The sequence below is a fragment of the Podarcis raffonei genome, chromosome 3, assembly GCF_027172205.1.
Source record: "Podarcis raffonei isolate rPodRaf1 chromosome 3, rPodRaf1.pri, whole genome shotgun sequence".
Taxonomy (NCBI): Eukaryota; Metazoa; Chordata; class Lepidosauria; order Squamata; family Lacertidae; genus Podarcis; species Podarcis raffonei.
This window is the reverse complement of record NC_070604.1, coordinates 7917358-7941901: the sequence shown is the minus strand read 5'-3', so window position 1 is coordinate 7941901 and position 24544 is coordinate 7917358. Positions and strand designations below refer to the sequence as shown.

Genomic DNA, 24544 nt, shown 5'->3' with positions numbered 1-24544 from the left:
AAACAGATGATAGATGATAGATAGATGATGATAGATAGATAGATAGATGATGATAGATAGATAGATAGATAGATGATAGATAGATAGATAGATATAGATAGATGATAGATAGATGATGATAGATAGATAGATAGATAGATAGATAGATAGATAGAAGATAGATAGATGATAGATAGATAGATAGATATAGATAGATAGATATAGATAGATGATAGATAGATAGATAGATAGATAGATAGATGATAGATAGATATAGATAGATAGAGATGATAGATGATAGATAGATAGATAGATAGATAGATAGATAGATAGATAGATATAGATAGATAGATGATAGATGATAGATAGATAGATAGATATAGATAGATGATAGATGATGATGATAGATAGATATAGATAGATATAGATAGATAGATAGATGATAGATGATAGATGATAGATGATAGATGATAGAGATAGATAGATAGACAAACAGATAGATAGATGATATAGATAAATATAGATAGATAGATAATGATAGATAGATGATAGATAGATAGATAGATAGATAGATAGATAGATAGATAGATGATAGATAGATGATAGATAGATGATAGATAGATGATAGATAGATGATAGATGATAGATGATAGATAGATGATAGATAGATGATAGATAGATAGATAGATGATAGATAGATAGATAGATAGATGATAGATAGATAGATAGCACTCTTAGTAGTTCTGCCACTCTCAGAAGCTTGAGGAGATGCTGGCCCAGGAGAGGGCAATCTCTGAAGGACCACCTCATTTGTGGAACTCCCTCTCCACTGTCGTGCATCTGGCACCTTCATGACACGGATTTCCTTGAAAGCACTTCTGAACCCTGGTCTTCGACACTTGAGACATATATTTTCAGGGCCCACACCATTTTTGTAATGGTAAGTTATCTTAAACTGTTCTCATCTTCTGCAGCTGCAACAAAACATCTCTCTCTACAGCCACAGCGGGCTCTATAACCTTCCAACAGTTTGACTTCACCCCCCAAAGTGCACTCCTCCACTGTCTCCCAAAACATATGGATGCCAACGACCTACCCAGGGATTTTTGAGTGAAGAGGAGGTCAACAACAACAACAAATTATGCTGCAAAACTCCCAGGACAAGAAAAGAAAAATGCCACTCTCCCTTTGTCTACATAAAGCTGTTTGTTCTAATGGAATAAATATAAAAGGCTGGCAATGGATTTAAACTCATTATAGATCCAGCCTATTGTTTAGGAGAAAAGCAAATTCAAATCAATATTTTCAGCTCCACACAATTTACCCAGACATGATATGCCCCACTCAAGCGAGAGTTCTAATTGATTAATCATTCTAGCCAATGTGCTAGCCAATGTTCTGGCATTCTGCCTTCTGCTATTAGTTGTGCTAATAGTTTGACTATTTGTTTCTATGCATAGAAACAAATGTGTTATCATTTGTTACTCCTCAATTGGATAATGAAATGTTAGATTAGCTGGGACTCACAAGATTTGGGCTCTGTAGGAATTAAAATACAGTGGTACCTCGGGTTACATACGCTTCAGGTTACATACGCTTCAGGTTACACACTCCGCTAACCCAGAAATAGTGCTTCAGGTTAAGAACTTTGCTTCGGGATGAGAACAGAAATTGTGCTCCGGTGGCGCGGCAGCTGCAGGAGGCCCCATTAGCTAAAGTGATGCTTCAGGTTAAGAGCAGTTTCAGGTTAAGAACAGACCTCCGGAAGGAATTAAGTACTTAACCTGAGGTACCACTGTAGCTAGGGGGAGGGAGTTTACATTGAGTAGCTGTCTTTTAGCAGTTTGTAAATCAGTTTCTTAGTTGGTAACTGTCCACATCTATGGTGCTGAAAGAACCCTGGGTGTCTAGACAGGAGCAACTTTCAACCCCATGTCAATAATTTACATTGCTAAGACATACTTAGAGCTAAGTTAAACATTTTTATAATGGGAATGATCCCATCATTGCTGTGTTTTTTAACTCTAGTCCTCTTCTCACATGCCAGCACCAGTATTGCACTTGTTGTTTGCCAGGCATTTTCATCCTTTGCTCCATGTACTTTCGATTCTCCAAATCAGTTTTGCAACGTATTATGGTAACTATTTATGATCACTGCAGATGGTGACAGCAGCCACGAAATTAAGAGACGCCTGCTTCTTGGGAGGAAAGCAATGACCAACCTAGATAGCATCTTAAAAAGTAGAGACATCACCTTGCCAACAAAGGTCCGTATAGTTAAAGCTATGGTTTTCCCAGTAGTGATGTATGGAAGTGAGAGCTGGACCATAAAGAAGGCTGATCGCCGAAGAATTGATGCTTTCGAATTATGGTGCTGGAGGAGACTCTTGAGAGTCCCATGGACTGCAAGAAGATCAAACCTCTCCATTCTGAAGGAAATCAGCCCTGAGTGCACACTGGAAGGACAGATCGTGAAGCTGAGGCTCCAATACTTTGGCCACCTCATGAGAAGAGAAGACTCCCTGGAAAAGACCCTGATGTTGGGAAAGATGGAGGGCACAAGGAGAAGGGGACGACAGAGGACGAGATGGTTGGATAGTGTCTTCGAAGCTACAAACATGAGTCTGAACAAACTGCGGGAGGCAGTGGAAGACAGGAGTGCCTGGCATGCTCTGGTCCATGGGGTCACGAAGAGTCGGACACGACTAAACGACTAAACAACAACATGGTAACTTTCCTTGTTGGCCAATTTATCATGTTGGTATGACACAGCCAGATGCCTTTCTCACCTACGATTACACAAGTGTTCTAAGGGTGTGTCCTCAGGATGACTGCACAAATGACCTACTTTTTTAGTACAGCCTTAATTGCCCATTTGCCTGTACAGTCAGGATGATCAATGAGTGGTAAAAGAGCAATTTGCCCTGTTTTCCCAGTGCAAGTGGCTAGGCATCTATCTATATCTATCTATCTATCATCTAGCTAGCTATCATCTATCTACTAACTTTGCATTTAAAATATAAGTTCAAATAATAATAGCTGTAGCTAGCTGTAGCAGGTGCTACAATATGAACCTTGACCTTAAAAATGTAAGACTTGCAAGCATTTAGAATGAGCCCCCAATACAAGATGATATCCTCACCACCCTCTCACCCTCGTCATGGGATATAAAGTGGTATATCTCAGTTCATCATAACTGTACTGTTTATGATCAACACAGTACAATGGATTTTCCAAACACCCCAAAACTGAATTTAGGTAAATTTGGGGGAAATAATTCAGTACATATGTAAACTCCACTCTTGAAAATAGCTGATACTCCCCTTTCTAATGCACACTTTTCATGCACAATTCACAATAGATTGCTTTTGAGTTCCATGTCCCATCTCTCAAAACTACCAGTGCTGAGGCAGCATTAATATAGATGCATGCTACTAACATTTTGAGCTTCAAGAAACAGGAAAAATAAAGGATGGATTTACTAGTCCTCCAAATGACCTTCATTCCCTCTGAGCTGATTGCAGAAAATGAAGGGTACTGTGAAACTATCCTTCTAATGTATGTGAAATTAAAAGACCAGATTCAGGAAAAAGGATTCCAACAAAGCAGAGCATGAAGAGAACCAGTTGGCCATTGGTTCTGTACGGAAACATTGTGGTAGATCAGGGGTATGCAACATGGAGCCTTCCAGATGTGGACGGACTCCCATCATCCCTGGTTGTCGGTTGTCAACCGTTCTGGCTGAGGCTAATGGAAATTGAGTCCAACAACATCTGAAGGGCACTACATTGGATTCCCTGGCAGTAGATTCTAGTCTAGCATTTTTCTGGAAACTCCCAAAAGAAGAATAAACACAACTTCCCCAGGTACCAGGTTAAGAGTCAAATCTGTAGATAAAAATCTGCTTGATTCTTAGAAAGAGACATGCTGGATTGAAATCCCAAATCCAGCACATTAAAAAAATGAGAAACAAATAATGCAAGAATAAAGGCCTACATTTTAGGCATGGGCCTGTTGTATAAAGATGCTAGCAGTATCATCCAAATATACATAACACTCACCCTTAGCTGCCTGTCAGCCAGCATGACTTGACACCATAGAAGCTGGTAACTATATGAATGTTCAACTGATCCTGCCAGATCTAAATGTATTTAACTCAAACCATCAAAATCCTATATACTAATTAGGTAATTAGGGACCCCTGACAATTAGGTCCAGTCGTGACTGACTCTGGGGTTGCAGCACTCATCTTACTTTATTGGCCAAGGGAGCCGGCGTACAGCTTCCAGGTCATGTGGCCAGCATGACTAAGCCGCTTCTGGCAAACCAGAGCAGTGCACAGAAACACCGTTTACCTTCCCACCAGAGCGGTACCTATTTATCTACTTGCACTTTTTGAGGTGCTTCCGAACTGCTAGGTTGGCAGGAGCAGGGACCGAGCAACGGGAGCTCACCCCGTCGCGGGGATTTGAACTGCCAACCTTCTGATCGGCAAGTCCTAGGCTCTGTGGTTTAACCCACAGCGCCACCCACGTCCCTCTAGGCATAGCATCTGTCTACAAACCCAGAGCCAGGCTACTTTTGAGCAACTGCAACTATTCATGAGTAAGGGAGTCCCTAATACTCCTTCACTAACAGCGGTTGTGTTTAGGCTGTCATTTAGGAGCCCAAAGTATATAAGGCTTCCCCTCCTGAGTCTTCCAGTTTGTGGAAACAAAGAAAAGTCTTTGGTAGCTAGTTCCTGGTGCTGGTTTCCCTGCCTTGCGGTGTTGTGTCTGACCTAACCTCCCTGTGATGTTAACCTTAGACTGTCGCCTGGCCTTGTCTCTGGATCATGTTTGGACCTAGACTAATTATGTGTGCTTGACCCTGGTTTGTTTGGACTGGGCTGCATCTGCAACCCTCCCCACATTGATGAGTACTTTGGTGAAGGCTTAGATCAGGGGTCAGCAAACTTTTTCAGCAGGGGGCCGGTCCACTGTCCCTCAGACCTTGTGGAGGGCAGGACTATATTTTTTGGGGGGGAGGGATGAACGAATTCCTATGCCCCACAAATAACTCAGAGATGCATTTTAAATAAAAGGACACATTCTACTCATGTAAAAACACCAGGCAACCCCCCAAACAACCCAGAGATGCATTTTAAATAAAAGGAAACATTCTACTCAGAAACTCCCAGAAACTCCAGCAGGTGCAGAATGCTGCAGCGAGGCTCCTCACCGAGTCTCTGCCATGGAAGCATATTCACCCAGTGCTTTTCAAGCTGCACTGGCTCCCGGTGGAGTACAGGGTCAGATTTAAGGTGCTGGTTTTGACCTTTAAAGCCCTTCACGGCCTAGGACCCTTGTACCTACGGGACCGCCTCTCCTGGTATGCCCCACGGAGAGCCTCAAGGTCCATAAATAGCAACACCCTAGTGGTCCCGGGCCCTAAGGAAGTTAGATTGGCTTCAACCAGAGGCAGGGCCTTTTCAACTCTGGCTCCGGCCTGGTGGAACGCTCTGCCTCATGAGACCAGGGCCCTGCAGGATCTGATTTCTTTCCACAGGGCCTGTAAGACAGAGTTGTTCCGCCTGGCCTTTGGCTTGGAGCCAATTTGATTCCCTCCCTCTCTTTCTTTTTTCTTCTCCTTCTCCTGCGAGGAGGCTACATTTTAATATTTTAATGTTTCAATATTTTAATGTTGTATTTTAATTTTGTTTTTAAGTTGTAATCATTCAACTTGTTTTTATTATTGCTTGTTAGCCACCCTGAGCCCGGCCTTGGCTTGGGAGGGCAGGGTATAAATAAAATTTTATTATTATTATTACTCATGTAAAAACATGCTGATTCTAGGACTGTCCGTGGGCCAAATTTAGAAGGTGGTTGGGCTGAATCCGGCCCCTGGGCCTTAGTTTGCCTACCCATGGCTTAGATCTTGTATAATTGGGACCCCTGTCCCTGAGCACAACATGTATATCCTGCATGCTCAGTACATGGTTCTTGCATCAGCTGGCAAATTATACACAAAGAAAACAACAATCAGAGCTGACAAGTAACATATCATTCACTAGTATCAAACAAGATAAAACAAGACAAAAAGAAGAAGAAGAAGAAGAGTTTGGATTTGATATCCCGCTTTATCACTACCCTAAGGAGTCTCAAAGCAGCTAACAATCTCCTTTCCCTTCCTCCCCCACAACAAACACTCTGTGAGGTGAGTGGGGCTGAGAGACTTCAAAGAAGTGTGACTGGCCCAAGGTCACCCAGCAGCTGCATGTGGAGGAGTGGGGAAGCGAACCCGGTTCACCAGATTACAAGTCCACCACTCTTAGCCACTACACCACACTGGCTCTTCTTGTCCAGCAGTATGAAAGCTTACCTAAATGTGAAAGCTTTGGCTGCCCTCCAAAAACTCACAAGGGTCAACCAGATGTATCCTCCTGCAAAAGGAATCCTACAGAGAAAGCCTGTGATGTGGCTCTCACTGTCCATGGGTCAGCAAAGTAAGTGACCCAAGATGGTGTTAGTAGGGGAATATGTAAGAAGACACCCTTTCCCCCAATAGCTTGGTTCCAGAACATTTCAGGCTCTGAAAGTCAAAACAGCACTTTCAATAAGGCCCGGACACAAGCCAGTAAGCGATTCCGATGTGTGAGACGTGATACAAACTAGAAGCCCATCGAGAACCTTGTTGTCATATTTTGGACAAGTTGCGCATCCTGACCACTCTTCCAAGGCAGCCCCATGTGGAATGCATTGCAGTAGTCTAATTTTGAGGTCCCTGTGGTCTGCATCTCTGTGGCTAGAAGTTTGTTCAACTGGTGTAGTAAGCAAAACTACTGGCTGCTACCACCTTTGGTTCATCCTGTAATAGCCAAACTCACAAGCACCTTCAAGGTGCAAATCTTCTCTTTCAAGGATGGGTGTGTGAAACCCGATCCAGAATAGGCTCAGCATTTGATCCTAGATCAACCAGATTGCTTCCCACCAACCAATCTGAATTAACTTTCAGTTTGTTAGGCCTCATCCAGTCTATCACCACCAACTTCAGACACCTGGACCTCACTACCTTGCTGGGACCTAAGGAGAGAGGTAACATGGATGACGCCCAGCATCAAAACCCGTCCAGCAAGTATGGAAGATCATAATAAAACCTATACAGTGGTACATCAGGTTAAGTACTTAATTCGTTCCGGAGGTCCGTTCTTAACCTGAAACTTTTCTTAACCTGAAGCACCACTTTAGCTAATGGGGCCTCCTGCTGCCGCCACGCCGCTGGAGCACAATTTCTGTTCTCATCTTGAAGCAAAGTTCTTAACCTGAGGTACTATTTCTGGGTTAGTGGAGTCTGTAACCTAAAGCGTATGTAACCCGAGATACCACTGTATTTATTTGGGCACCTACTGAGAAGACCCTAAGAAAGCAACTGTACAAAAATGCATTGTTGAAAATCAGAAATATCTAGGGAGGGGGCGCCATCTTTTGTCCTCCCTCAGGGCACCATATTCCCAAAGTCCGCCTCTCTTGTTGAGATTCCTGCCTTGCAGGGGATTGGACTAGATGACCCTCGGGGTCCCTTCCAACTATCAATCCACGGCACCCAAAGCCCAGCTTCTTCGTGGTGCCCCCCCCCCAGAGAAGATGCTCGGCAGACAGCTGTTTCCACCCGGAGCGATTAAATCCGAGCCAGAGCCCCTCTTCGCCCTGATTTTCGTAAAAAAGAATAGCTCGGGGGGTTTCCCTTCTCCTCTGGCCGCGTCTGACCGAGTCCGCGGGGAGGCGCCCGGCTTGGCCCGGGGGCGGCCCAGAATCAGGCCAGCGGGGATTAACTTCCGCGCCTCGCTTTGCGCACAGACCCAGCGGCGCGCGCGCGCGCTCCGCCCGCCCCGCCGCTCCTTCCGTCCGCACCCGAGCGCGCACCCGCGCGGGAGGGGGGTGGGGTGGGGGTGTAGCGGGCCTCCGTCGTCATTCGTGGCGAGGGGGATCCGGGCGGAGAGCCTGCCCTCCTTCTCCCGCGCCTCCATCCTCGCCGAAGGAGCGGCGCGCAAAGACGCAGCCATGGCCGAGGTGCCCACCGTGGTGCGGATCAAGATCTCGCTCAAGATCCAGCCCAACGACGGGCCCGTCTACTTCAAGGTGGACGGCCAGAGGTTCGGGCAGAACCGGACCATCAAGCTGCTCACGGGGGCCAAGTACAAAGTCGAGGTGGCCATTAAGCCCGGGGCCATCCAGGCCACGTAAGTGGGACCTACCTGCCTTCCTCACCTTTCCCTCCCCAGAGCAGCTTCTGCGTCTTGCAGCGCGCCCGCCCGCCCAGATTTGTTCCCTGGCAAAGGGACAGGCTTCCATCTTTATCCCCATTCTTATCCTTCCCCTTCGGTATCTCTGCGTCCTGATCCCGCACAGCGGCCAGCTGGACCCGCAGCGCCAACGGGACCTGGGCAAAAAAAGGAAACGAGCCCCCTTGCTGCCTTGCGCCCGAGGAATAAAGCGCCGAGCAGCCTGCTCGCGAAGGCCAGCCTTGCAGGCAAACGCCCCGCTCCCTGCCAGCAGAAAAGGGCCGGTGCGGTTGCAGGGAAGGGCTGGAGAGGCTCGGCTCGAAGGCCCGGCGAGGTGCGGCGCTGGAGACCGGGAGGAGGGCGATGCCTAGGGGATGGGGGGAACAATGGAGCGGATCTGCCCGGCGTCCTCGCTCCGGCTTTGCTTATGTAACCGGCCTCCCCTCCTGCGCGCATCCTCTAGGGGTGTCTTGGAAGCAGGGCGGATCCAGGGCTTCTGGAATCAGGGGACACCGCCCGCCCCCCGCCCGGTGACCTCCTGCAGAGTTGCAGGTGGTGAGGAGGCAGCAGCAGCAGCAAATGGTCCTAGGGTTGACTCCTGGACCGCCAGGGGACTGATCCTGGTCTCTGCAGCATCCTTTACTTCGGAATTTGTCAGGGGCGCGCGGTTGCCAGCGAGACATTTATTTAAAACATTCATTTTCTGCCTTCCATTCAAACGGGGTTTGGGGGGGTATTAGGGTAATGTCAAAGACAAATCCATTAAAATCAGGACCTTAAAGCAATAAATGCCGCAGTTTCCAAAGAAGTCTCTCTCCAACCCAGACCCTGCTGTCATCATCATCTGAGGCCCTTCTTCTTTGCCCCCTCCTTGAAAGGCCGGGAGGGTGGCTCCCCGTTTGTGCAATGCGAAAATGTTTGTCTATAACCAGGCCTTTGACTAGCATTCTGTGCCCTTTTAAATGGAGGGGAGGTTGGGGTTACTGGGTTGTTTTTGTTTCATTTTGCCTTCTCGTTTTCTTGTGAACTGCCCTGTGATCTTTGGATGAAGGGCAGTGTACAAATTTAAGAACTAACTCACTGAATAAGCAAGGTAAAATGCAGCAAGCTAATGGGCCCCCAAAGTCTGAGGTCCCCCCCTTTCCTGTCCTTTTACTTTAAGAAGGTATTACCTTTTATACAGTGAAATGGAGCTTATTCCCAAGTGAAGTTGCAAACCTTTCCCCACTTACCTGGCAGAGTTGGATCTAGGGGAGTGTTACTGGTGCTGAGCCAAGAGGGTGCTGCAGGGGGCGTCGCAACAATGACTTGGAACGGAAGGCAAGAGGCCACCGAATTTTGGAGTTGCACAGGGTGCTGCTGAAATTTGAAAGCCCAAAGTCTGCCACTGTAGCTGGAAGCAGAACCCATTGAATTAAATATGAATTGCTTCTGAGTAGCATCAGGCGGCAGAAGGTCCATTTCATTCCTGAAGCCATGGTGGTGCTGTGCTCCTAAGTGAGTTTAAATGTGTATACACATGATCACATGTTTTATCTAAGGACTGACAAACTCCTTGCTTGTTTTCCTCCCTTTCAAAGCAAGGAATGGTGTTTGCACCAGACACACGTTTTGCACTGTGCTCTCTTTGAACCAAGGCCATAAACCTCACTTGACGCAATACACTTCCCAGCTCCAAAATAGATATACCTGATGGACGTAATCTGAATAATAGATCCTGTTCTATTTACTTAGAAACATTGAAGGAACTGTCCAGACACCATACAGCGGCGGAGCTAGCCACTTGGGCACCTGGAGCGGCGCACATGTCGTGCACTCAGGGGCGGGGTGATCAGCACGGCAGTCATCTGCTGGGGGGGCAGCGGCACAGCAGCGGCGCACCCAGGGGTGCAATCAGTGTGGTGGCAATCCGCCCAGGGGGGATTTTGTCACACACAAACCCAGGGTGACACCTGGAGTGGACCGCCCCCCCTTCCTATGTCCCTGACACCATAGCTCCATTTTTGAAGTGTTGGTAGCTGAGCTGGCTGTCTCTAAGGGAGGGGTTATAGCTCAGTCTGCCCTAGGTCCCAGGTTCAGTCCCAATAATCTCCAGGCAGGGCTGGGGAAATCCTCTGCCTGAAATCCTGGAGAGTCACTACCAATCTCTGCAGACGATACTGAGCTAGCTCAACTAATGGTCTGCCTTGATATAAAACAGTTTGCTATGTTCTGAGGCTCCCATAGGACCAACACAGAGGTATCTTCTTCTGAGTCATAAAAGGCAGGTTTTAAAACAAACCCCTCCAATTTCTCCTTGTTACAGCCCACTTTTCTTCTTTTGTAGCGTTTCTGTTCAAACTGTTCGACTTATTACTCATTTGTACTCATTGAGATTAGTGGCACATAATCAAATTGTTTTGAATTGCAGGTATATGACATAGACAGATATCTGCAAAAAGAGTCGCCAGCATATTTTTAGGGCATCCCTTGGGGTGGAGAGCGTATGATTATTTATCTCAGGGCAGTTCACAGCATAAAATACAAAATGAAAATGCAAAAAGCAAAACAAACCCATAACCCTCTCTCCCACAGGGACATTTAAAAGGACATAGAATGTGAATCATTCAAAGGCCTGGGAGCCTAAAGATGTGTAATGAAGGTAACAGGCAAGCATTCCACAAACAGGGAGAGCATTCCACAAACAGGGAGAGCATTCTACAAACAGGGAGAGCATTCCACAAACAGGGAGAGCATTCCACAAACAGGGAGAGCATTCCACAAACAGGGAGAGCATTCCACAAACAGAGAGAGCATTCCACAAACAGGGAGAGCATTCCACAAACAGAGAGAGCATTCCACAAACAGGGAGAGCATTCTACAAACAGGGAGAGCATTCCACAAACAGGGAGAGCATTCCACAAACAGGGAGAGCATTCCACAAACAGAGAGAGCATTCCACAAACAGGGAGAGCATTCCACAAACAGAGAGAGCATTCCACAAACAGGGAGAGCATTCCACAAACAGGGAGAGCATTCCACAAACAGAGAGAGCATTCCACAAACAGGGAGAGCATTCCACAAACAGGGAGAGCATTCCACAAACAGAGAGAGCATTCCACAAACAGGGAGAGCATTCCACAAACAGGGAGAGCATTCCACAAACAGGGAGAGCATTCCACAAACAGGGAGAGCATTCCACAAACAGAGAGAGCATTCCACAAACAGGGAGCCACTGCAGAAAAGGCCTGTTCTTGTGTTGCCACCCTCTGGACCTCACGTGGAGGGGGCACATCTTCTTTGATGGCCTCCTGAACAGAAAGTGGTGGAACTGAATACTTCTTGGTTTCTTGAGAGTATCTGTCCATTGTATGTCCACCCCCTCCCCCGCGCGCCCGTCATGAATGACAGTGGCATGGCATTTGTTCTGCCTTCCCTTCTCTGTTACATTCTGATATATGGACAGAAAACTAAAGGGAGCTGGTTATAATCATGGCAGATGTTTGCTTGTAAACCTTACTTTCTCTCTCCACGTTAGGAAGAGAGGCTTGCTAAGAATATTAACTACTCTTTCAGGACTATGGGTATAGGAGGAGTAACATTCCCCCTGGAAGAGAAGTCGAGAGACCCCCAAGCTGTTACCTACACTGGAATCTACGATACAGAAGGCGTAACTCACACTAAAAGTGGCGAGAGACAACCCATACAAATCAACATACAGGTAGTGTGTGTTTTTGGGGGTGGGGTAGCATAAGTGATGTTGCCTGGGCACGGGCAGTGCATTCTGGTCTGTTTAAAAGGTATTGCACTTAAGAACATAGCACTGTCTGTTGTAATTCCCCTCCACCTTGGACTTCTATCTTTTTAAGCATCTGTGACAGCGTAAACCTCCAAAGGCCGACTGGCCATTACTCTGCAGAGCCCATGACCTTAGCTGACCCATTCATCGCTCCAGTTCACCTGAGGTTTAAGGAGCGACATGTGGTCATCCGTGACTAGACATATTCTTGCAGCAAAACTGGACCATTCAGCGGCAAGCACAATGCAGGCTGGGACTGACAGGAGTCCCACATTTTCTAGAGGGAACCAGGTTGGCTTCTTCTGGCTTGGGCATTAGTTTAAAGATTTGCCTCCTTGGCTAAAACACTCAGAATTAGCTGTGGCTGACCATTAACATGCTAGCATTTCCCATGTTTTCCATCATCTCTTTATCTTTATTGGGAGACTCCATTCAGGGTTCTTGAATCCAGAGCACAGGAATATAGCTTTTCCTTTCCCCTTGCCGATCAGAAGGTCGGCGGTTCGAATCCCCACGACAGGGTGAGCTCCCGTTGCTCGGTCCCTGCTCCTGCCAACCTAGCAGTTCGAAAGCACGTCAAAGTGCAAGTAGATAAATACGTACCGCTCCAGCGGGAAGGTAAACGGTGTTTCCGTGCGCTGCTCTGGTTCACCAGAAGCGCCATAGTCCTTCTGGCCACATGACCCGGAAGCTGTACGCCGACTCCCTCAGCCAATAAAGCGAGGTGAGCACCGCAACTCCAGAGTCGGCCATGACTGGACCTAACGGTCAGGGGACCCTTTACCTTTAACCTGTGTAGGATTTATGTTCACCCATCTCACCCCACTGAAAGAGCAATCTCTGCCATATAGACACATAGCAAAAGCTACCAAATCTGGCCAAACTGTGCCCCTTTAAGTTATTTAATCCCTCTGAGTTGCATTTTTCAGTTTATTGCACCCGCTGTCAACACATCAGCTCTAAGGTGTTGTTTGTTATTTATATCATCTATTATATTTGGCTGTGATACCCACAATACTCCAGAGTAAAGCCCTTTCCATTTTGCAAGCCATCTGCATCTCTGTTAGCTGTGAACACCTTTATAAGATCACTTATTTTCCTTCTTCTCTGTTAAGAGCTTCTGCATTTCATAAGCCTTGCATTCTTATAACTGTGAAACGGAGACCACCTTTCAGAACTGGGCTTTGCATTTCAGTGGAAAAGGAGGGTGTTGGGGGCAGGATTCCTGGCCCACTGCATCAGATAGCCACAAACTGTAAGGTGAAAGCATATAAACCATGATGATTGCTGAGCAGCCTGCACAGTAAGACCAGGAGAATGGAACAGCTGCCATGTGTGGTGATAAACTCACACAGGCAGGAGACATGTAAAAACCAGTACTTTGCAAGTCTAGGTTCTCCTTCCTGGCAGGATTGCTTTCTGCAGTTTTGTGCTAAAGGCACAGGATGCACCTCTGCAGGAAGAACGCTGACCTGCCAAGCCTGAGAGCAGAGGACACGGCAGAGTTCCAGCCTTTGGACCGATTTTAACGTATCTGTAGTGGCAGAAACATCATGGTTTGGGAGTTGGGCTCAAATAAGCATCGCATTGCTGCCTTGCACAGGAGCTGAAAGCCTAGCTGTTACGTAAGATCCCTGAAAATCTCCTATGAACAGATGTTCCGATTGCAAACATCTCTGGCATGCCTAAGCAATTATTCCGTCACTCATCTTCAGCCTGGGTTCCCCAACGTGGCACCCGTGGGCACCACCACAGCATCTTCAGATATCTTCTACTGTCTCCACCAAGGCCCTTTGCTCCTTCCATTTTTTAAAGCTGTGGGCTTTGGGAGAGGTTTGGTTGCCTGTTTTATCTATGTTCTTATTTTTGGGGAGTATAGGTGCTTTGCCTGCCTGGGCTGGAGGAGAGCAATGGGTGTTCTGTGCGCCTGTGACAGTTCTTAAATTTCCAAATGTGCCTCCGGGTACAAAAAGCTCAGAGGTCCCTGGTTTATGCTGTCAGTGGGAGGCTTATCGTGCAACTCAGACATTCGGTGCGGCAGCGTTTGCACTTTGGAACTCCCCGCCTATTGAGAACCTTCACAGCAGTCATTTTGGCACCTGCTAAAAACATTCCTGTTTAGACAATCCGACCCAGATGCTTTAAAAGTTTTGTTAATTTTAATCTGTATTACCATATTGACCTGAATATAAGCCTCACTCCCCCCCCCCCAAATTCCAACCGTGAAAAGTTGAAGTGCGGCTTATATTTGTGACCTTACGGTATGTGGCCAGGAGCACAGGGCAAACAGCAGCAGGAGCGCAGCAAAGTGGGGCCCCTCCCCGCATGTAGCCCCCCCATCCTCTTCCCCCAAGGCTGGGAAGGGAGAAAGCGAGGAAGGGGAAAGGGCGACGGAAACGCAGCACGCCCCCCCTCCTGTATGCAGCCAGAAGCAGCGAGGAATGGAGTGGCTTATATTTGGGGTTTTTTTCTTTTTTTTTCTCCCCCCCCCCCACCTCCAATTTTAAACATGTGGCTTATACTCAGGTGAGGCTTATATTCGGGTCAATATGGTAGTTGCAATTTTTTCTCGATTCTGCTGTTTTATCTTTTGTAAACTGCTTTGAGATTTTATTTTATTTTTACCATCAAGCAGTGTATAGGTTCAGCTCATAGGTTTTACAGTTGGAAATGTGGGCAAAGTCATGTGCATCCTGATTAACCCTTGCCTCCCCTTTTCTACCATTCTCTTCTTGTGAGGCTAACAGTTGCTAATTTCATTTGTAAGTTCCTTGGGACAGAGATCTCTCTCTCCTGTTATTCTGTCAGAAGCGTACCCTGGGGCCACTATATAATCTAATAACAAGCAAGCCCCCCCCCCTTCATGTCTGTTAGGTGAGACTCCGAAGCTTCTGATTCTGACTAGGCTGAAAAGTCATCATGGAATTTGCTCACAATAATCACTGGTCTGGAAAATCTTAGATGCATTTAGATGAGCAAAGGTCAGCTCTTGATCACTGGAATGAAGGCACTTGACAAAGATTAGCTGTCAGTAATAACATGACCAACTGCTTTCAATTCTCTCTCTGTCCTCCCCATCTTTCAAGACCTTTTGATTTAAGCAAGTCGACTGTAGCTGCAACAAGTCTTTGTCAGTTGTGATTTACAGTTTCTGTTTTCCAGTGCTCCTGGCCTAATCATCACCATAATAAGAACAATAATAATGGTTTATTACTTATACCCCACCCATCTGACTGGATTGCTCCAGCCGTTCTGGACAGCTTCCAACAGAATATAGAAAACATAACGAAACATCATCCATTAAACACTTTCCCAAACAGAGCTGCCATCAGATGTCTTCTAATAGCTGTATACTATTATATCTCCTTGATATCTGATGAGAGGGCATTCCAAAGGGTCAGCGCCACTACCAAGAAGGTCCTTTGCCTGATGCCCTGTAACTTCACTTCTCAAAGTGGGGGAACCACCATAAGACCCTCGGAGCTGGACCTCAGTGTCCAGGCTGGACGATGGGGGTGGAGATGCTCCTTCAGGTATACTGGGCCAAGGCCATTTATGGCTTTAAAGGTTAGCACCAACACTTTGAATTGTGCTCGGAAACGTACAGGAAGGCAGTGTAGATCCTTTAAGACTACTGTTGCATGGTCCTAGTGGCTGCTCCCAGTCACCAGCCAAATTCTGAATGAGTTGTATTTTGTGAGTCACCTTCAAAGGTAGCCCCACACAGAGTGCATTGCAGTAGTCCAAGTCATAACAGGTCATCATTTTCAGTGGGCATAAATGAAGTTATTTCAAAACTATATTGGTGGTCACTGCCTCGGTGTATTTTTGAAGGAAGCTAATTTCTTGCTGAGGTTTCCCCTGCTGTGCATTTTATTTGTGCAACCAGTTGCACCAGGTTGTACTTTATATGCTAATGCAAGAGACGTAATTGTAGGTGAAAAAACTAAGAGGTGAAGGGGTGGAAATTCATTGGGGTTGCAGTAGGGTTGTGGTTTTGCCACAGTTCTGTAGAAGCATGGAGTGTAGTGTCATGAAAGGGAAGTGAATAGTTTAGTTTATTATTATATTTATACTTCTGGAAGGAAAGGAAAGGAAAGAGTTTGCTCATGAGTTTTTCTGTCTATGGTGCAGGCCAGTCTAATCTACTGTGCATCTTGACTGGGGAAATGCAGGGGCAATTTGCAGCAAAATGTATTAGGCTGGTCCTGTACTAGAAGACACACGGGCAATTGCAGCTGAAATATAGAACAAGATTTATGGTAGTTAGGGTGGGGCTTTACTGAGAGTTAGGTAAAGGTAAAGGGACCCCTGACCAGTTGTGCCAGACTCTGGGGTTGCGGCGCTCATCTCACTTTATTGGCTGAGGGAGCTGGCATCCAGCTTCCGAGTCATGTGGCCAGCATGACTAAGCCGCTTCTGGCGAACCAGAGCAGCTCACGGAAATGCCGTTTACCTTCCCGCCGGAGCGGTACCTATTTATCTACTTGCACTTTGACGTGCTTTCGAACTGCTAGGTTGGCAGGAGCAGGGACCGAGCAACAGGAGCTCCCACCGTCGCGGGGATTCGAACCGCCGACCTTCTGATCGGCAAGTCCTAGGCTCTGTGGTTTAACCCACAGCGCCACCCTTTTACTGAGAGTAGACCCATTGAAATTAATGGACTTAACATAGTCCTGTTCATTAATTTTGATGCGTCTACTTTGAATAAAACTTAGTCACAGTCCAAAATATATTTTATTACATTTATATCCTACCTTTCCTCTGCTCAAGATTGTGTACATGGACTTTCCTGCTCCCATTCAGGGCTGTAGCCAATGGGGGAGGGCAGGCAGTATCTCTACCCCTGACCCTTTCCCAAGGGCACCAGGCTTCCCGCCTGTCAGCAAGGGGGGGCGGGTGGAGTGGACCTGTGTCTCCTAGAGACAACAGGTAACAATTTCAGCTGAATCCTTCATTTACAGAGCATTCAGTGAGTCAAAAGCCAGGTAAACCACTAATGTCTCAACAAATGAAACTGATTTGTAAAAATGTTACATGGAAAAAGTACGAGAGACATTACACATACTTCTGTAAAACAAGAAAATCTTTAATAAAAAAAGAGAATATTAAAAAAAGAAAGCCAGGTAAACAGGGAATAATTGCTTGACAATCAAGCTAACAGGGAGTCCCAGCCCCCCAACCCCCCCCAACAGGATCTTAGGAAAACAGGATAAGTTAGACAAACACACCCAGGTATTTTAAAGTCATGTTCTTCTGTGCAAACCCTTTCAATTTACTCTTACTTTTTCATTTTTCCCTTTGGTCATACAGTCTTAGAATTCCTCAAATGATCTATTACACTCGGAGGAGATCTACTTAAGGTTGAATGAAAGCCACAGACAATTCTACTATTTGCAGAGACTTCTCCAGCCTTTAACTACTTTTTATGCCCTTTATGAACAAATGTGTTGAGTTGTGTGTGTGTGTGTTTGCGCGTGCGCGTGCGCGCAAACACACGTAGGGGGAGGTGCTGAACTGGGTCTTTGCCCTGAGTGACAGTCTAGCTTCAGCCCTGCCACATTTTATGCTTGCAGCAACTGTCAGGTAGGTTAGACTGAGAGCCTATGGTTGGCCTAAGGTCACCCAGTCAGCATCATGGCTGAGTGAGGAATTTGAACCCTGGTCTCCCAAGTGCCAGCCTGAGACCCATATGCAAGTTTCCTTAATTTGTAACCTATTCAGCTGGGAGAATTCAGTTTTCTTTCGTAAGAAAGTTTAGATGTACTATTACTTTATTATTTAGCAAAATGTATATACAGCTTGATTGTAACATACCCTGCAAGTGGTTTATAAGAAATATCTGAATTATCGATAAAATCAGTTTAAAAATTAACCAAAATGCTTTAAAAGCAGTTGCAGTCAGCAGGAAACTAACAGGAGATTAAGAACGTCCACGTATCTGGATAGGTTTGTCTACCGTTACAATAGTCTGGTAATTGGCCCACCTGCAGGTCCATATGGTAAGTGGTGTCGAATCCTAGAGGGGTGACTTTGTGTGTGGTTTTTCAGCTATCACAATTTTTAAAGCATCTTCATGCCCAATATAAGTTGTTGCGGAATGAAGCCAGATTTGACTTTGTTTTGGCATAAGTATCTGTCATAGAAGTGGCCGATTCTGGGGTTGCGGCGCTCATCTCACTTTACTGGCTGAGGAAGCCGGTGTACAGCTTCCGGGTCACGTGGCCAGCATGACTAAGCCGCTTCTGGCGAACCAGAGCAGCGCATGGAATCGCCTTTTACCTTCCCGCCAGAGCGGTACCTATTTATCTACTTGCACTTTTGACGTGCTTTCGAACTGCTAGGTTGGCAGGAGCAGGGACCGAGCAACGGGAGCTCACCCCGTCGCTGGGATTCGAACCGCACACCTTCTGATCGGCAAGTCCTAGGCTCTGTGGTTTAACCCACAGCGCCACCTGCGTCCCTTAAGTTTGGTAATAAGCTGCAATTCAGCAACTTCTCTTTCCAATCTATTTCGTTTCTGATTAGACATGCATAGGAATGTGTTGCTACTCATGCCACAGAGTTAAGCGAGCACTGTCCTGCGAAAGCTTTATTTCAAATAACTGATTTTATTTAATGTGCAGCAACTCTGTTAATTCTGATACAGTTGTTTAGGTTAGTGTTTGTCAGGCTACAGGGTATTCACCTCTGAATCTGCAGTCGTGCAGGTTTTGCAGCTCTTTAAGAAAAAGAAAAAATACTTTATTTTCCATTTTTACATTCAATCTCACTTTTTCTTTATTTTTCTCACTCTGTCCTTCTATAAATGAAATTCTTATAATAAAATAACAGTAATAATAATGATGATGATGGTTTTTCTAGCTCTTAACAAGAAGTGAATTGGGTTTGCTCTCTCCAGGTCACTGACATCGGTGCTTTTGAAACAGTCTGGCAAGTCAAATTCTACAACTACCACAAGCGAGACCACTGTCAGTGGGGAAACAGCTTCGCCTGCATTGAGTATGAGTGCAAGCCGAATGAGACCCGCAGCCTCATGTGGATCAACAAAGAAACCTTCTTCTGAAGCAAAGTGAGGCAGAGGCGAAAGAACAATCTCTTGGTTGAGTGAACCTATCTTCAGACCAGTACAAAGCCTTAACAGAGGCGCTCTGTATAGATGCTTTTGTTTGACAAATGAGACTTCAAAGCACACACTCACTTGGGGATAAGCTTATTTCGAAATCGATGGGACTTGTTTCCAAGTGAATGTGTTCCAGATCATGGGCGCAACATCAGCGTTACTGGGATTTTGACATTTATCCTCTTCCCCAATCTGACTCTTCCCACACCTTCGCTGTAATGAACACTGGAGGTGTGTCCATCGAGGTCCGAAGTAGGGTTGCCATATTTTGAAGAGCAAAAGAGGAGGACACATTTGCCAACTTCTGCTTTTAAGTATGGATCGTTATGACGAACTCTCATTTTACATACCCATGAAAAAGAGGCCATTGTCCTAGAAAAAGAGGACATCTGGCAGCCCTATCTGAAGGCTCCTAGCTATGTTTATCCCATGCTGCAATATGTTGGTGACAGCTTCTTGTGCTTTTTGTTTAAATCACTGTGCTCCTTCACCCTAGTTAGTAGGCGCTTCAATGTGGCCTGCCTGCCACGTGCCATAAACTTCAATACACCTGCCTACCTACCTACCTCTTCCTAGTAATCTCTTTCTACCATGGCACACACGAAGAATGCAAATTACCAATGATGGTACATCTGGTACCACAATAATAATAATAATAATAATAATATCTTTATTGTCATTGCCCCCTCTCAGGGACAACGAAATTACACAGCCCTAATAGTCACACAGCCCTAATCCAGCTGGTTGTTCCAGGGGAGGGGGTAAGGAGAGTGTGATTGTTGGATCTTGTAAAACCTTTCCTATCCTGTGAGATGTTGTTTTCCTGTTTCCCAGTCTCTGAAACAACTCTTCCAGTCAACAGCAGTGGTGGAGTTCTTGAGAAGTGTGTAAGAGAGTGGTGAAACGATACATCCATGGTTTAAGTTTTGTGTGTGTGTATAATGCTAATACCTGAATATGCAGTAATTCAGTATAATGGTCATGTATCAGGCCCATTGGGTTTTCAGGTTACCAGTGATATTTTTGTATGTGAAATGTAACGAAACTGGGCTGCTAGTCACTTTGGAGCTGCAAAAGCTCTGTTGCACTGAATGACAGCCTTTCGGGTTAAGCATAATCACAACGGAGCTCTTTCCAAAGTAAAAGGAAAGTTGCATAAACTTGCGCAGGGGACTGAACTCCGGTGCTATGTCCTATGTAAACCTGTTTACAAAGCTGTGACAAATGAGAAGCACATTCTTATCTCTAATAAAATACGTGGAAAGTTGCTTCGCTCATGGAATAAAGATGGTCTTGTGTCTGTGTAACCGTGCATACCAGCTGCGTTCATGTGAATAATTGAAATTGTTATAACTTTTGACCTTTGTAATAAAGGAGCTGGAAACCTGTGTTTTCTCCCTAGGTTTTGTCACATTTTACTTAATTGGCATTCGTGTCAATATGTGAACTTTTTAAGGACAGGTATCCTTGTGCAAATTGTACTTCAAATATACTAAATCAGCAATGCTTGCCTCTTTAAAACAAGCTCTTTTGCCATCACATTCTTATAATTTATTTATTTATTTTTATCATTAATTTTCTTTAAAAGGCCACTTTTTTTTTAATTCTAGGACACTTTTCTGGGAAATGCCCACCCAAAGCAGCTTATGATTAAACCCTCTGGGTCCCTTCTAACTCGTAAATTTAAATGATTCTACGATATCCAATGCCATACTCAGTGTCATACTCAGAGTAGACCCATTAACCTTTGGGTTATTGCTTTTAGTGGGACTGGCATGGGAAACAAAATCAGGTAACCTCCCTCCCATTGTTTTATGATAAAAATAAGGTGAGGTCTCCATGTATGTCTTTGCAGGATTGAAATCTTGGTATCTGCATAGCACATGCAAATAGGATCCCCTCAACTTGGAAAAGTGGATGGGTGGCGTTTAGTTGTGAAGTGTCTTGTTATTAATCTTAGATCAAAGAATAATCCTCATGAGCTTGAATACTGCCAGGAATAACATTGATCATGTCAGGGTTTTGTTTTTGTTTTTTTAAACCAGTTTTAGAATTCCCTACATGAACCCTTGATGAATTATGCTTGTCCTTAAAACACCAAAAGATTCAACACTATGGCATTAAAAAACAATTTTATGAGCAGACTAGATTGCCACTATAAAAATGGTCTGCTACCGAGCCATTGTCTTGCACCAATCAAAGGGATTGATGATAAATAATAATGATGACCACTTACGTGTAGGTTTCACTTGTACAATTGAGAGCTGCTTTGTTTCTGCCTGCAGGAAAAGGTAGTTTTCAATGCTGTTGATAAAAAAACAAAACAAAAACCTGTAACAGCAGAGTAGAATCATTAATCTATCTAAATAAATAATTTCATTAGCCGTCAACACAGTCTGAGCTGTGTAATCAAAGCATATTACCAGAAGAAACCCCTCTCAACGAGGCCTCATAACGCGAACAATCTGACAGCCCTTACCCAACATTTCTGTATGCCTTTTGACTGTGTTTCTCCCTGTCAGAAGGTTCACCCAGGACTACCATTGCACTATCACATTAGCAGCAGTTGCTGGAGTGTTTAAAGGAGAGCTTGCCTTTGCAGCAGTGGCAGAATTGTGCTCAGTTCTAGTTCAGGGACCCATCACTGACTTTTCCCTACCAGGGACTTTTCCCTACTGAGCACAATTCTGCCACTGCTGCAAAGGCAAGCTCTCCTTTAAACACTCCAGCAAGTCTTTAATTATTTAGTTGTTCCATTTTTCCAGTCATTTCCCCACAAGTTGCCAAATGTGCTTTTATTCATTTATTACGGGGAGAATCCGACGTTTCACAAATGGACTCTTGCTTGTGCAATGGGATTTCATCTTTCTTTTCTCCATCCTGCAGATCCCTGCCCAGACCCCCCCCCAACTCCCCAGAGCAATTTTTCAGGGTACATGGGGGGAGACGGAGGTGAAATACCCTTGCAAGAGCAGAGGTCCATACCACTCATGCATGGACAGCATCGAATACAACCCTTGGGCATTTACATCCCATCCCCTGCCTGTCATAAAATCGAACACAGGGCAATTTACAATAAAAGAGCTTCAACAGCCAAAATGAGCAAGATAACCTTAGAATAAAGGTTATAACATTTGGGGCTTTTGTGTTAAGTTGTGGGTGAACATATCAGGTGACACAGTGATTCTTCAAACAGCTCTTGTTTATTCACAGGCCAGAACAGAACTGAACTGAAAGGTTCAGTCAGCCCGCTTATATAGAGCTCCAGTACAACATAACTGTAACAATTTTCTAAAACTATCCAATCACTGAACGTCACTTTCAATCCCTTATTTGCATAACTATCTACAGTATCCCCCTGCTGGCCCAGCGTGAGAACTTCAGTACATAACAAAAAGGGGAGCGAGAAGGGACATGATAGAGATGTTTATAATTCTCCATGGTCTGGGGAAAGAGGAAAGGGAGATGTCTCTGTCCCTCTCATAATGCTAGAATTCAAGGCCATCCAATGAAGATGAATGTTGGAAGCCTCATGGCAGTCAAAAGAAAGGACGTCTTCACACAGCACATAGTTAAAACTATGCAATTCCCTTTCACAAGAAGTGCTGTAGTTTTTGCTCCATAAAACACACTTTTTTCTTCCTAAAAAGTAAGGGGAAATGTCTGTGCGTCTTATGGAGTGAATGTGTGATCCCTAGAGCTGAATTGCCCAGACACAAAAAGCAGATCATTCTTTTTTCCTTTTTTTTTTTTTGAAAGAGGGAAGTGGGTGTTGAAACAAAGCCGCTGATCGTTTGCGGATCGTGGAGAGAGATAAGGGATGCTAGAGATACAGGAGGCTGCCTGGGAGCGGGGAGGTAAAGACAGCAAACTTGCAAAGGGGGGAAACAGGAAGACTAAAGCAATAAGGAGAGAAATTAGAAGAAAAAGAGCAAAAAACTGCTCCAGCTAAGGAAAAGACACTAAGGCAAATGAGGGAAGGGAGTGTTGAAAGGAAACAGCTGATCAGTGGGATCGGAAGAGAGATAAGGGACTCTAGGGGAGGCTGCCTGGAAGGGGGGAGGTAAAAGCACATGGATCCTCAGGATTTTTGCATTGGGTCACCCCAACTTCACCATCAGATCACACAGCATGTCCATGGCTACAGCCTGCACCAAAAAAATCACGCACCCACTGTTGCGTGGGGCCGCAATGGCGCAAAAACGTGGTTACAAAGCACGGCTCCACATGGATCCTCGGGATTTTTGCATTGGGTCACCCCAAATTCACCATCAGATCACATGTCTGTGGCCACAGAATGAACCCCAAAAAATCATACATCCACTGTTTCGTTCAGAATATTTTTTTTTCTTGTTTTCCTCCTCTAAAAACTAGGTGCGTCTTATGGAGCGAAAAATACGGTAGTTATGGCTACCAATTGGGATGGCTTTAAAAGAAGGTTAGTCAAATTCATGGAGAAGGCTAGCAATAGCTACCAGACATAACGGCTGTGTCCTATTACCACTGCAGGAAGCAGGAAGACTTTGAATACCACTTCTGTCCTGCTTCCCTCTACCTATTGCAGCCTTTCCATACTTTTCCTGAGGACCTCTTAGTCCTCAGAAGCAACCTCTTGGACAGCGGGAGATGGAACTGGGAATTTTTTTGGATACTCCACCTTGTGCTAGCACAAAGTCACCATTGGGTGCAGCCGCATATCAACAGCAACACACTAGAAACGTATATCATTTCATTCCATTTTAAATTAGTATACCGCCTTCCTATGTTACCATACACAAAGTAGTTTATAAGCTGAAGAAACAACAAAATATACAACAAAGATCACACACCTTATAAAGGTAAAAAAGAAAGAAAGGCAAAGGACCCCTGGACAGTTAAGTCCAGTCAAAGGCGACTATGGGGTTGTGGCACACATCTTGCTTTCAGGCTGAGAGAGCCGGCATTTGTCCACAGACAGCTTTCCAGGTCATGTAGCCAGCAGGACTAAACACCGTGACAGAAGCCAGAGTGCACGGAAACGCTGTTTACCTTCCCACCACAGTGGTACCTATTTATCTACTTACACTGGCATGCTTTCGAACTGCTAGGTTGGAAGGAGCTGGGACAGAGCAACGGAAGCTCTCTCTGTCAGAGGGATTTGAACCACCGACCTTCTGATTGGCAAGGCGAAAAGGCTCAGTGGTTTAGACCACAGCTTCACCGCATCCCCTTATAACAACCTTATAACAACCTGATCAAATACAAAAACATAACTTTTAAATAAACAAAATAGCAAATAAAGTAATATGAGCACATAATAGCATATAATGAAATTAAATATCAGCAAATAATAGACAGAAATTCACTCTTAACAATTATAATAAATAATAACTAAACTATAATAAAAAAATAACAGCAAGTCACA

At 45.2% G+C, this 24544-nt stretch overlaps 1 protein-coding gene across 1 annotated transcript; it reads left to right on the top strand.

The window, feature by feature from the left end:
* Positions 1–7863: 7863 nt before the first annotated feature.
* Positions 7864–19521, top strand: CNRIP1 (cannabinoid receptor interacting protein 1). Its single transcript, XM_053380472.1, has 3 exons — positions 7864–8197; positions 11795–11939; positions 18919–19521. The coding sequence occupies exons 1-3, from the start codon at positions 8019–8021 to the stop codon at positions 19081–19083; spliced, it is 489 nt and encodes a 162-aa protein (XP_053236447.1). The 5' UTR covers positions 7864–8018; the 3' UTR covers positions 19084–19521.
* Positions 19522–24544: the final 5023 nt, after the last annotated feature.